Source organism: Prosopis cineraria, unplaced genomic scaffold (genome assembly GCF_029017545.1).
Source record: "Prosopis cineraria cultivar Desert tree isolate PC_DT_omini unplaced genomic scaffold, ASM2901754v1 PC12, whole genome shotgun sequence".
Classification (NCBI taxonomy): domain Eukaryota; kingdom Viridiplantae; phylum Streptophyta; class Magnoliopsida; order Fabales; family Fabaceae; genus Prosopis; species Prosopis cineraria.
In genome coordinates, this window is record NW_026555343.1 from 43,541,409 (window position 1) to 43,553,974 (window position 12,566).

The following is a 12,566-nucleotide window of genomic DNA, read 5'->3' on the forward strand; positions in this document are numbered from 1 at the left end:
TGTGATAGTTGATTGTACTATTGTCACATAATTATTTGTGTTGTGGCAATATGCATGATTATTATTGAACTGATCATTGTCAAATGGTTGTCTGTATTGTAGCAACGTATCTTGTGATGTGATTATGTGAAAAAATTAAATAAAAAGTTAATGGTGTATTGTAATATATGTATATGCTATATGTGATTTTATGAAATCAAGTATTTCACTCCTATTGATGTATTTTTATCAATTGATATGCAACTGCATATGATAAACGTATATTGGTTATTAAGTAGTCATACTTATCTCTCTCTTTTAATATTTTACAAGCTCTAGCTCCTTGTGAAAATAAAAAAAAAGCTCTAGAGGCTTATGAATATAGGATTCCTACTACAAAGCCTCTTATCTTCATTTATTTTGTGTAATAAATAGCATATTGTCAATCAGGGTGCGTTTTATTTTACACTTGCACTATATTGTTATTTATAATCTAGGGATGTATTTTGGATCTTGGAATGTTATATGTGAGTTAATTAAGTTTTAATAGGGCTAAAATATTAGTATAAGTGTATAGAATATTGTTATGTTGTTAAATTTAAAATCTCATGATTTATGCAATACTAAAACTTTCTCCTTCTATTTTTGGTATTAAATGGGTTGTGGAGCAAAAACTTAATATCATTGAGATTATATGCATGTGATGTATTATATAGGTAATTATAAGTTCATTGAGCGTGTTTCGAGTATTAGTTATAACTTTTGACACATATGTGAGTGTTTTGGATATTCTTAAATTGTGAAAAGTTATAAAAATGTATTTACTTGTCCATCATTAGACAACATCCGTAAGTGTATTTGAGAATTTCCCTGCGCCATTAATTGTTTCCTTTTACCCCTTGGCTTGACGAATAAATTGGCCGACCTACTTTGTTTGACGAAAGTAGCAGCCACTGGGGATTTCTTTAACTATGTTCTTCTATAAGCTCTCTTTTTTCAAAACAAAAACAAAAAACAAAAAACAAAATTCTTCTAAACTATATTAAACACATAGTAGGTGCAACAAATCCTGGTGGCAGTAGCAACTAAAGTAGGCACCTTTATTTTATTAAAAAAAAATCATACATTACATTACTTACCAGTCGCCTGTATTCATAATTCAACGGCGTTCAAACATTTTGATATTATCTCATTATTAAGCAGTATTTTTCACCAGAGGCGGATCTCACAATTCAAACCCATGTCATCATTATCATCATAGCGGAGAAGATATTTTTATGGTAAACAAGTACATGTTTATAAACAAGTTCTACTACTCTGTGTGCAGTGCTTAACAGCTTATTAATTTATGAAATCTACATAAAAACTTGACACTAATCCATAATATTATTGGTGAATACCATTAAGACTTGTGAAGTAAATATGCTTAGGCTAAACCGCCTGAAAAAACCTGACTTATAGTTGAATGACATATGTTTGATACTCTAAAAATTGTACATAGTTGATATTTAATTTATTGAAAATATAACCACATACCAAATTAGTTGGGAATATTAAATTTTGGCCCCCAACTTTCACGGAGGCTTTCATCATCTGGATAAGTTTCTAGATCTATCATGGATACCTCATCATGCTTTAACTTTATGCAAGCAAACAATATCGTCAACAACCAAAAAAAAAAAAAAAACGTAAAAGGAGATAACAACACTAAATGCACAACATCAACTGTTGCCAATGTCGAAATAGTAAGGTGAAGCTAAAGCAAATATTTTTTTTTTTAAAAAAAACACAAGGTAGAGGAGAAGAAGCAAGACCAAACTGTATCAAAGAATTGAGAAGAACATGATTTACAACACTTTTGAAAATGAAAGTCGGAGGAAACTTAAAGATGTAAAGCACCTACATTTACATTTCGCATTAGAGATAGGCATATTGTCTTTTTTAATTAATTTTTTCAATTAACTAAAGAAACTTAATTTTCCTTTCATTATTGAAATATCAACTATCAAGTAAATCTTTTTTTCTTTTTCTTTTTGAGAAATCGTAATTGACATTGGATCTCGTGTATTTACTTTCAACTTGTGAACAATTAACATTATGTGACCAAAAAGATTAGACACGTAAACATCATTAATCACATATTTTCATAAAGCAGAAAAAGTTATGAGACATCATAATGGAAGAAATAAAAATACTGACTTTTCTAACTTTCAAATTAGATTATTATTTTTTCCCCAGAACTTTCAAATTAGAATATTGAAAACAATAACTTGCTTTTACAGATGAAGATACAGTAACTCTTTGCAGTTGAAAATTGACTACTTTAATTTGATTTGTTTGGGCTAATTTAATTTCAACGCTATTTTCCATTATTAATTATGACATAAAAGTTATTTAAAATGGAAAACAAAAAAAGTGAGATTTAACTTGTCTAAATTAAATCTAAATAGTTTATATTTATTTGGAAAGATTGAATATTTAGTTCTCTGGAATGATCAAATAGCAAAATATCACTCATAGAAGAGCGAGATAAAAAGAGAATGAGTAACAAAGGAAAATAAATGCAACAGTCCAAATGATTAACATTAGAAGATAAAAATGGTACATAACATAACTTTTACAGGTTGGGAGAAAAGAAAAGTGAATGGCTTGCTTTTCAAGTTGTCTCCTCCAGAAAGGCAAATTAGTGATGGCGTGAAGAGTGGAAAACAATTCCGGTCCTCCCGATAAAGAGTCCTCCCCATTTTTCGCTCCGATTGCAATTATAAGGTATATTTTAAAAGATTTAAAAAATTTATTAAATTTTATTTATAAATTATGGTGTGATGTTTTTATATAGTATTTTAAAAATATTTTTAAAATTATCCTTTATAAAAAAAATAATATAACATATCACTTTTAAAATTTATCATATAAAAATATATTTAAAATTTTATATACTTTTATTTTTTTATTTTTTATATTGATATTAATGAGATTGATAGAAATAATTTATAAAAAAAATTAGAAGAATACACTCTTAAGATGTCATTTGGGTAAATCAATTTTCTTAATTTAGAAAATTTTATCGACTTTTGACACCCATGGTGTGATTGCGTTCTTGTGTAACTTTTTTTTCAATCAACAAATTCATCAGGAGGGACTAAATTCCTTATTTAATTTGTTCAACTTTAGAACGTACCCTACATGAACTTAATATATTTACAGGAGCCTATGTGAATTTAATTGAACGTTCGGACTAATAAATTATACGCCAACTTACCGGAAGTGATGGTTCAACGTGGTTTAGAATAAATAAATGTGCGTATGAAACATGTAACCAAAAAAATTAACTGCAATACATTACTGCACTAAATTTAGAATAACTGTGGCAGACAACAAGAAGTTGCATGATTCAAAAATTTATTGGTAAGCCGGCTTCCAACTTTTTGAGAATTTATACTAATTTTCGAACGAAACAAGATAAATTAAGAGAGACAAAAAATGTAGAGAAGAAAAAAAGGAGGATCTGATTAATTTCCCATCGATGACAATAGCCTTGTTATTTTAAGAAAAAATATTTTTATATAATAAACTTATTATTCCATCATATTATTTATATAATTTTCAAAATATATTATTAAATGAAAGTAAAATATAATGTCAATTTACAATTATTTTAAAGTTATTTTTTATACATGACTTCAAAAAATTTAAATAATTCTAAAATTGACTATCAAACAAGAAGGACCCGATAGTAAAAAGAAAAAATTGATGGACAAGTTTAGGAGAATGCAAGTTTTGAGTTTTCCATTGTGTTGTCTTGATAATTGCTTTATCTCAAACTTAAAAAGAACAATATTTCTGTACTTTTTTGTTTTTGTTTTTGTTTTTTGTTTTTTTTTTAAGAAGCATGGCTTTTGTTTGCAGTGGCGTCCACCTTAATCCTCTCCCATTCTCTTACCTTTTTTTTGGGCAACACTTTAGCGAGGGAAAGCCAGCTACAAAAGTAAATTAAATATAATAAAATAATAGTTATGCCATACGTGTGATATTTATATTTTATCATTATTTACATGTATTCATTCTTTATTTCCCAATATTATATATTGATGAATAGACAATTTCTTTTATTCCTCACAAATATTTTTTTTATTGAAAGTAATCCTTTTTATGATATGGTCGGATATTAAATATTAACACATTTGGTAATAAAAATTTAAATATTAATTTATTGTGTTGTAATTGATTAATCCTTTTGGCAAGATCCAACCTTCATTGATATGAATAGAAAAATTTTTATGAAGTGGGTTCATATATTTCTCTCAATTAATTATCTATAATTTCAAAAGCAAAACTCAAATTTGTTAATGCTATGTTTGGATGTAAGAATTTGAATTTAAATCAAATCTCTTATTTAAATCCCATAAATTTCTTTTACACTATATTTATTTAAAAGTTTAATCACTTCCAACATTTTGTTGTCTTCGCGTTTCAAATTAAATATTTACATGATTTGCATCTTTTCTTATCTATTGTTAATTAAAAAAATGTAAATGAATTCATCATTTTTTATTTTTTATTTTTATTTTGAATATTAATTTATTTTTTTTCATTTAAAATTTTTTAAACCACCCAAATGAAAAAATTTAAATGTATGAATTTTAAATATGAAATATAAAACACAAGATTTCAAATGTAAAAATTTAAATTAAATATATCAATTCAAATATTACTCAAAATTAAATCAATCAAATCTCTCGCAAAATATAACTTAAATATTGATTCAATCTAAACTAGTCAATGAAATCTCTCAGAAAATCTAAGATTAAATATTTCTTCAATATAAACTAATTTATTTTTAACATGATTTTAAATTAAACTCACCTACAAACACGACAAGATTCGAGCTAGCGTAAGGGGAAAAAAAGTCATGAAGCATGACTGATATTGAAGTTGAACTTTTCAATAAATAAAATTACGAGTTAGTTGATCCGCTTGAACTGAACGTCTAAATATTCGATCAGATTGAATCAATATTTTATGATTTTCATCAAATTGATCGGACAATTTAATTAAGTTTTATTTAACTGGAATTGTTCAGCCACAGTGAGCCCCACTAGTTCCTGAGCGTTCGGCACTTCGGCATAGTAAAACTCTCCCTCCCTCCCTCCCTCCACCCATTCTCTCTCCTTTCTTTCTCTGCTCCTTCCACTTTTCTGAGTCTTCAATGGCTGCCCGTATCAGAAATTCCGCATTAGAAAACAACTTGGGTCGGTGCGAGGCAACCCTTTTCTTCTTCTTTCGGTTGTGAAAAAGATACCCATTGCCAAAAAGTCTCGTTTTTCTGGTAAAATTGGCAGCCAGTTTCTTACCAACATTATCCAAACAAGCGATAGTCATTCGGGCACTTCACATGGCAGTTTCCTGATGGCCTGTTCGGTGCTAGATTGGGGAGTATTGTATATCTCGGTGAAATGGCATTGGCAAAGAATTGAATGATACATTCTGGGATTACTTTTTGAACATAATCACAAAGTTACATCTGATGCATTGCTAGTCACTGGAATTTGGATGCTCTATGCTTCTTCAGTGATTGAACTGATTCAGTTGGTCAGAATTCGTGATGGGATTTGGATTTAACATGTTAGGCCAAGCTTTTTTGGAGTATCAAACTTTCGCTGTAATTATCAGACTTTTGATGTTTTAAATCAAGAGGGAGAAGAATTTCTGAGCCGTGAATCTGTAACTCATTGTCAATCAAAAAAGCTGAAGCCTCCAAGACAATATAGTGGTTTTGATAGATCTTTTCTTTGAAGTTCATCCGGAATTTTCAGCTTTCCCGGAGAATTGACGAACTTAAACAAGAGGGTAAAACATGTGCATGAAAGAAGGTTTTGATACCTTCTCCTCCGAACGAAGCTACAACATCGTGTGCTTCACTCAACTGGGAAACTTGAGGGACTGAAATTAGAATTCCATGATGCTTTGTAAGCGGACTAACTCTTCAAGATGCATCTTCTTCTTTTACTACTTACTTCACCATGTTTGAGTCAAAATCAGGAGGGAGAAAAATCTCTGATTTGTACTTATCATTTCAGAAGTTTTATTTTTCTGATGATTCTTCTGTCCTCTGATTGAGAGGTAACCACTTAGTCTGGTTCACTCTTTTACCACTTTCCCTTAAAAACCCAAATTTCTGAGGAGTTGATGAATGATTGAGAAGATCAGCTGCCTGAGCTAGTTCAAATCTTGTCCGCATGTGGCCAATTTCTCCGCATGAGTTGATTACCAAATTTGTTACCATACAGATATTTTTTCACTACGCTGGCATTTTTTTCTTCACCTGGTCCCCAATGTTAGAATTGCTGTTCATGAGCTATAGTTTTGGACTTTTGGGGCATTAGAAGGAGTGTTGATTCATGATTTTATTATCCCCACCTGCATTTATTTACTTCATTATTTTGTTCATCAAACCAGGTTGTGCCATACCATACTGGTGATCTGTTTTGGAAGATCATTTGCAAACTAAGGGCAAAACTACGTACAAGCCCTTAGGGAAGAGGAAAAGAGGAAACGAAGCTAGTCAAGAGTACCTAATCATCATGGCAAAGAAGTCACAAAGACGCTCTGTGAGGTATGAGAAAGATCATTCAGGCTGTATGTGGGGCTTTATTAGTATGTTTGATTTTCGCCATGGCCGTGCTGCTCAGAAGTTAATTGCTGATAAGAGGCGTGTCAACAAGAACGCTTTTGGTAAGAACTGTGATTTTAATATATATATATATATTTTTTTTTGGTATGGACTGTGTTTAATGTTTAGATTGGTGTTTCCAAGTTGACAAGTTCGCTTGTCCACACAGATCTATATCCTAACCAAGAGTGTTTGTATGCTACATACATAACATGTATTTTTTTTTTCTGTTGAACTGCTGAAGAAACTATGAAGTATTATTTGCTGGGAACTTCGCGCTATATTGCCCATTTTTCCTAGAGCAACATTCAGTTTCAAAAGTGATTGCACCATGACTGATCTCTGCAATTTGAACAATTTTTCTAAAGCAATTCTGGGCAGAAATTTTTCACTTAAATATGTTCTGCTTTTAAGAATGTGTGTGTGAGAGAGAGAGAGAGAGAGAGAGAGAGAGAGAGAGAGGTTTGATGTCATGCGGAATTGAACTCCATAAGTAATTTGAATTTCATTTTTTTTCTACAGGTTCTGTACATTCAAAAAATAAGTTCGACATGTTCACCAATTTGGATGAACATTGTGAGGCTGGTAAGCCTAGTGTAAAAAAACTCATGGAAGAAGACATGTTCATTGACAAGGATGCAGTTAATGCAGAAGTAAAATCAAGAGAGTCTAGATTATGCTATGAAGACACCTTGAAGATAGATCCTGGAAGAAAAAAGAAATCTCGTAAGAAAAGCTATGATCCGGACACCCATGATTTAAATTCAGATAAAACCTTGAAATCAGAACTCTCACCTAGTCAGCATTCAAGGCAACAGTCTAAAAGTAATCTTGACTTAGAAAAGGTATTGGAGGATTTTAGTAATATGAAAAGTGCTTTCTCTGTAGTGCATGACCTTGGTGGTGGTGAAGTAACTGAACAATCAAACCAGAAGCGTGTTATAGCTGAAAATGAAGCGAGGTGTGCAATCCTTGAATTTCTGAATCAGATGACATTGGATGGAAAAGATCTTGCAAAAGCTAGAAAATTCCTTTGCTCCCATGAATTTATGGATGCACTTCAAATTTTAAGTTCAGATAAGGAATTGTTTTTGAGGCTTCTACGAGATCCAAATTCACTTTTGTTAAAATATGTTCAACAGTTGATCGATACTCAGGTGTCAGATGATAAAGAACACTGTTCAGTCACTGCCTCCAACTTTTCTGAACATGACCCAGATAGTTTGAAACAGAGTAGACAGATTGTCAACCACAGGCAGCGTAACTTCTTCAGGAAAATGGTGAAGTCTCGAGTTAAAGATCAAACAAGTGGAAATGTGAATGCTGAGTCCTCGAATAGGATTGTTTTTCTGAAACCTGGACCAATGGGCTTTCAGGATTCCCAAGCTGGAACCAAGCTTTTACCACCCTTAGATTCTTATGAAAGTTCTTCTGTGAGAGTTGGTTCACATTTTTCTCTTACAGAGATAAAAAAGAAGTTAAAACATGCCATGGGAAAGGAGAGAGATGGAAACCCTGAGAAGATTTCGAAAAAAACTGCTGCTGAATCTCAAAATAAGGGGAAAGGCAGCAAAACCATTGGGAAAGACAATTCTGGAATGAAATCTCCTAATAAAGACCATTTTTTCATTGAAAAAATGGCAAGGCCGGCCTTTGTTGAGAAGAAAGGAGACAAGAATGGCACATTGAGAGACTTGGAAGTGGTATTGGAACATGAAAATGGTAATTATCCCAAACAAAGGGTTTCTAACATATACGTTGAGGCTAAGAAACATCTCTGTGAAATGCTAGGCAATGAAGATGAGAACATGGACTTTTCAGGTAGGAAGGTTTCCAAAAACCTTGGTAGAATTCTATCTCTTCCTGAGTACAATTTGTCTCCCCTTGGTAGTCCTGGACGTGACTGGGAGCATCAATTTATGACTGCACGGACAAGATTGTTGTCTTCCCGGCAATCCCCCATTATGGATCATTTGGAGAAGGAAACAAGCAGTCCAAAGAAGCAGCCTAGCGTCTGTGATGATTCCTTTGATATTAAAGTACAAGACAATAAATTAGAGCTGACTTCCACAGATGACCTTATTCATGATGCTAAAGCAGATGCAACCTGTTGTCCTAATGGAGATGAGATGGTTCAAGAAGGTATTATGCTCAAACTATATGGTTGCAGTGATAGATGTTACAATACACTTCGGTAGTTTGGAACATATATTTTTTTTTTCCTTCAATGTTTAGCCTTTAATAATGTTTTTGGGCAGGTAATGTAGAATCTCGTAAAGAAATAAATGTTTTGGAATCTTCCTCTGAACCAGTGGATTTGGATGTGGAAAACGCCCAAATTTGTGAGATCTCTACTGAACTCTCAGATGATGCAGGACATTCTCAATGCTTGAATCAGGTTACGTCTCTTGATGTTCCATATGATATCTAATCAGTATTGTGTTGTTCACCCTGTCATCTTGATTAAAAATGCTCGTGATTGGTTGAATTTTCATCTAGATCATTGATTTTCAGGGTTAATTGATCACTACGTTGGAAATTTGGTAAAACTAAGTAATAAAGGACTCCAAGCATTTCTTAGGAGCCCTTCTATAATTTTACAGCTTAGCCTTTTTGTTGAAATGATGCCCTGGCAGATGTAAGATTGAATATTAAAATATCGTTTGCTCTTTCACAGGATGTATCAGTAGAGAACCAACCACCATCTCCGCTGTCATCTCCTACTCACTCTTCTACTACTAAAAAAAATGAAGAGCTAGAAAGTGGTGCGGAAATAGTTGGGCGGCCCAGTCCTGTATCTGTTCTCGATACAGTATTCCCTGAGGATGACATCAGCCCTGAAAGCACCAGGTTTCGACTTGGTAGGTTATCAAGCATCAGAACCATGATGGATCCTTAGAAAAATTTTCTTTAAGCTGTTTTTCTATAAATTAGAACCTGGAATCAAAGTAATTCCAACAATCTAACTCTCTGAGTAGATGTTGAAAACGGCATGCTGGTTACTAGGGTTCTTTAAGTCCCACGTTATTTCAAACAAATCCAGAATGGTGTCGAGATTTTTTTTCTCGCATATTCTTGTCCTTTTCTTTTCCCTGCATCTGGAAAAGGTTGAAAACTGATTTTGAAAATCTTACCATTCATCTTAAAACATTCATGGCAGGAAACACCCTTTTATTAATCATGCTGATTTTAATTTAAGGTGACATGATATTCGTTCATGATATTCAGGTAAAATCCAACTACAGCCAATACAAATTCAATTTGAAGAACATGACTCTTTACAGTTGGATCAAATAGATAGACAAAAGCAGTGTGTTGAAGAAAACAAGTTGATATTTGACTATATTAAAGCAATCCTGCATGCCTCTGGCTTCAGTAGAGATCAGTTGTGGATGAGATGTGTTTCCTCGGACCAGATATTAGATCCATCGTTGTCTGATCAGATAGAGGTTTTCTCAAACCAGCCATGCCATGACCAGAAACTCCTCTTCGATTGTGTCAATGAAGTTCTAATGGAGGTTTGCCAGTATTACTTTGGTGTCTCGCCTTGTGTATCATTTGTAAGACCTAGCAACATAAGACCGGCCCCGTATATGAAAAGTGTTACTCTTAAAGTCTGGGAAGGAGTGTGCTGGCATTTACTTCCTTTATCCCCTCCACATACTTTGGACCAAATTGTTAGGAAAGACATGGCAAGAAGTGGAGCATGGATGGACCTTCGATTTGATGCTGAGCAAGTTGGCTTTGAGATGAGTGAAGCCATTCTTGCAGAACTGATGGAAGACACAATACTGAGCTGTCTAAGAAAAAACCTAGAAAGTACATGTTTTGAGACTCTATATGAAGCGAAGGACAAGGAGAGCAGCATCAACGTGTAAAAACCAACTGACTTGCATTTGTTTATACGACCCTGTTAAATCTGACCGAGGTGAGAGGAAAGTTATCATGCATATGGGGAAATGGAGATATAATAGGTGATGTTGCTGGTGACTGATAATCTTCTTTGGGGCAGCTGACAGTGTTGATCTTTGCTATATTTGACTATACTAATATCTGAAGAATAATCCGGGCGAGGACCATCAAATAAGCTACCTTGCGTTGCAAGTAAACAGAAAACCAGTAGCAATTGCTTCCAGCAAAGCTTCAAGGCTTGTTTCCTTTTAGTTGTTTACAGTCACAGAGTAATTTTTTGTTTTTGTTTTCAGTGTGTGCTTCAGTTACCCTGTGAGGGACTAAGGTTTCCGGTTTTAGATTTTGTAGTGTTTGATTTGTTGAGCTGGCGGTGTGTGATAATTTTTTTTTTTTCAATGGTATCCTTGTATATGCCTTTTTTGTTATCCTTTTGTGGTTTAACGGTGCAAGTTTGGAAATAATGAATTCTGAGTTCAGCTTGATGCAGTTTCTGAGGGAAATAATAAAGTCAGTTCATTGCCAGAATATTGGAACATTATGTTAACTGCAGGTTTTGGCGGCTTACATAATTGCTTTTAGCAAACGCATGTATCGGAAATACTTCAACTTTGGCCATCGATATAACGTAACACTTTTCAGTTTTCATACAATCCTTCGTCGGAATCTTCTAAAATCTAACATGTTTCTCATTAGTTAAATATATTTATCAAGCAATTTACAATTTGAGAGGTAAAACATTATAAGATAGCTTGGCCTAGAATATAAAAAAAAAAAAAAATGATGAGATGGCTTGTCCCTTGATTTGGCACAGGAATCTTCTTGCTAACAAAAAAGCTTACCGAGTTATTACCGGACAAACCATTTGATAAAACTCTTAATCACTCTTGATATTTCCCCTCCATACTTTTTATATAGAGTCAAGATCTTTTTTTGGAAAAAAGGAAGGACTTGGTCGAATTGATATAGATTCTTAGGATGGATTGTATAAATTTAGTCAAATTACTATCATTTTAAAAGTTACCAGATCATATTTTTTGTAGAGCTACTAAGAAAGTTATTTATGTGATTTTTTGGATAAATGATTTATTCAAAAAAATTAGTTGTTAATAATAGAGCACAATAATATAATGTGATGTAAACATTATTTAAATAAAACATATGTACACCGCGTGCATAGGCGTGCAGAACTTGGGAGGCTTAGACCGAATTTCAAACTTACACTCCTACAACAGGACGCCTTGTACTCTTATAAGCAAGTATTTAACTAATAAAATTAACATTTATACCCTCTTTTTAATTAAAATAACTAAATTTTGTACAACTATGGCATCCCTTGATATGGACAGCTATGGATGATGGTGAGTGTGGTGTTTGAACTCAAATTTTAAATTAACAAATCTGTTGAATATAAATATATATAATGCTATGGTTGGCTTTGTTTTCATGTATAATCAGTAATGAAATATATAAAATTATTTTTTAAATTTCGTATATAAAATGACGCTATATAATTAATTAATAAAATTATACTGATTCATCTATCATTCGAACCAATAAACCTGGAATTAATATTTTCACTGGTTCCGTGATACTTAACTTGGAAAATGGCAAATGATCCATCATCCATCAAATAAAAAAAATATAGTGAAGTAAATTAAAAATATTCTTTTTACCTTAGCTTAACACTTTAACTTTACATAAAATTTTATTTTAGTATCTTAATTTTATATGGTGTTTTTTTAGTCATTTTATTTTAACACCATTAATTTCATCACAAAAAATTTATACATTAAATTTTTAAATGTTAATAAATTATTATTAAATATTAACATATTAAGTTCAATATTTTTAAATAATGATGATTGGCACAGAAAATAATAATTTAAAATTAACATTGTTAGGATTTGAAAATTAAAAAGATACTTTATATAATTAAAAAATTAATTTAAAATTTTATATAAATTTAAAGGATAAAATTTTAATTGTAGTTTTTATTTACAAA

The 12,566-nt window shown here is 32.1% G+C and overlaps 1 protein-coding gene across 2 annotated transcripts; it reads left to right on the forward strand.

Annotated features, from left to right (window-relative positions):
• The first annotated feature begins 5,143 nt into the window (after positions 1-5,143).
• On the forward strand, positions 5,144-11,044 carry LOC129288499 (uncharacterized). Of its 2 annotated transcripts, none has more exons than XM_054925113.1 (6): positions 5,144-5,948; positions 6,439-6,714; positions 7,175-8,794; positions 8,911-9,050; positions 9,330-9,513; positions 9,881-11,044. In XM_054925113.1, exons 2-6 carry the CDS (start codon positions 6,564-6,566, stop codon positions 10,528-10,530), a joined length of 2,745 nt encoding a protein of 914 aa, XP_054781088.1. In that variant the 5' UTR covers positions 5,144-5,948; positions 6,439-6,563; the 3' UTR covers positions 10,531-11,044. The 2 variants fall into 2 exon arrangements, with proteins under 2 accessions (XP_054781088.1, XP_054781089.1); XM_054925114.1 differs by lacking the exon at positions 5,144-5,948 and adding an exon at positions 5,966-6,102.
• Positions 11,045-12,566: the final 1,522 nt, after the last annotated feature.